General features: G+C 37.2%; 1 protein-coding gene across 2 annotated transcripts in view; it reads left to right on the forward strand.

Annotated features, from left to right (window-relative positions):
- Window positions 1-1,952, forward strand: part of evlb (Enah/Vasp-like b) — a 41,096-nt gene extending 39,144 nt beyond the window's left edge. For both annotated transcript variants that reach the window (XM_014009906.1, XM_014009905.1), the window contains exon 13: window positions 1,504-1,952. In XM_014009906.1, coding sequence (XP_013865360.1) covers window positions 1,504-1,541 — 38 coding nt within the window. In that variant the 3' untranslated portion in view covers window positions 1,542-1,952. The remainder of the gene's footprint in view (window positions 1-1,503) is intronic.
- Window positions 1,953-1,994: the final 42 nt, after the last annotated feature.

Raw genomic sequence — 1,994 nt, forward strand, 5'->3', positions numbered from 1 at the left:
TTATTATTCTGTTCAACACTTTACAATAAGGCTCCCTTTGATTACTGTGGATATGTATAATGCGGTAATACAGTACAATATTATAAGTAAAATATGTGTTTTCAATAAATTATTGTGCTTACAAGGTAGTAAACTAGTCTAAAACGTTTAATAAGCACCTTTAGATGTGATAAATACATGAACACATTTGGCGCACTATTTGGCAAGAAATCAGACAGTTTTGTCTCTTTACCATCCTTAATTAATGAATAATAAACACTTATTAACGATTTATAAAGTGTTTACAGATGAATTAATAACCTATAAACTATTTATAAGCCATATATAAGGGGAGCCTTATTGTAAAGCGGTACCAAAATAAAAGTTGATTTCTATTCAGAAGGAGTCTGATGGTTATGAGCAGCTGGAAATATTAGGTTGCATTAGATTTATTATGTTCCTCGTCTCATTTCTACAGCTGAGCACAAGAGCAAACAAAAACTGAGCTCTACATGGTATTTTGTGTATGTAAACAGCGTTTTGACACATCCTCTTATCAACACTGARAAGTACTATGGGTGCGCAGGGACACAGAGTAGGCAGTACAGGCAGATGGTAAGGGTGCCATCTATCTTGGGGGCGCCACAAGTGGAGGACAAAAAGTATTTTACAAGTTTCCATCAGCATATAGTTGATTTAGTCTGTAGAATAATCACTGTTCCTYGGGTTTCTGAAGGTAACTTGTGGGTTTCTCAGCCTGCTTTGTTACTACTTAAGCTGGTTTCTAAAGATAAAAAATAATATCAAAAACAAAACTATTTAATTTAGTAGTGAATGTATGTAAATTGGTAGTGAGATTTGGAAAATTGCACAAAGGGCACCACCTGAACTCTTGCTTAGGGTGCTAACTTTTCTATAAATGTGAAATAAATAAGACAAATAATATTAAAAGTAAAAGCAAAATCATTTTACTCTTGTTTTGAGTTGTGGTGCGCAGCTATATTCTAGACTTCTGAGTCGGATTTGCTCCCACTTTCCATCAGAGAATTTCCACTGGAGGTGTGTTCCTGTTTAAATTTATGACTTGTAAGTGGGAAAAGCCCACTTCCCAGTACAACTGGGCCCAGAAAAAGTAGATGATGAAAATGCAGCTAAATAGAGAATTTGCACAGCGAATTTTGCTGGCTACTTTTGAACCCTGTGCACCTCCACCTAGTGGTAGTATGATGTCATTTTGCAGGTAAAATAATTAACATGTATTAATAATGGGAGATGCTGGCTATGAAGCAGCTTATTTTAAAACATTAATAAATCTTTGAAGCTCTTGTATGCCATATAAAATGCAGTGGCAGGCCATATTTGGCCCACAGGCCTTGAGTTTGACACGTTATAGGCTGTTTCTGACAGATGTAAACTCCTGTTTTTGAGGGAAACATGACAAAAACACGATAAATATTTTAAATCTCATGCTGAAATCATTTAAAGTTTCTAACTGGACTCTCTCCATGCTCTCCTCCCTCACAGCTCTTAGACTTGAACTCAGCCGAGTCAGCACGACATAATCTTCGAGACCTGACCCCACCTTTTTTTTCTACGCGTTGCCCCTGCTGCTGTAGCTGCTGAGGCCCTGAGGAGGAGGAGGAGAAGTCAGGAACTGAGGCCCAAACTGTGACATCTACTCATCGTGTGGAGCTGTGGTGTTGAAGCAACGCAGCAACGTTAATAACACCTCAGATGTGTCTGTGTACCATTTGGTTTGTTCATTTCAAACAGAAACACGGGAAATGGGCCACACCCTCACTCTGATTAYACAGTTCTGTTAACGTTTTTGTCCGTCTGTTCGCCCAGGTCTCCCTTCTGTCTTTGGCCCAAAGGAAAATGATTAAATTCTTAAATTACATTGTTTTTGTTAAGTTTGATTTTCATATAACTATCATTTTTATTATCATTACTATCATACTTCTGATCGTTAATGTAATGTAATGTAGTCGTGTGTTTAATGGTATTATTGAGGA

This window comes from Austrofundulus limnaeus, unplaced genomic scaffold, assembly GCF_001266775.1.
Source record: "Austrofundulus limnaeus strain Quisiro unplaced genomic scaffold, Austrofundulus_limnaeus-1.0 Scaffold63, whole genome shotgun sequence".
Lineage (NCBI taxonomy): Eukaryota > Metazoa > Chordata > Actinopteri > Cyprinodontiformes > Rivulidae > Austrofundulus > Austrofundulus limnaeus.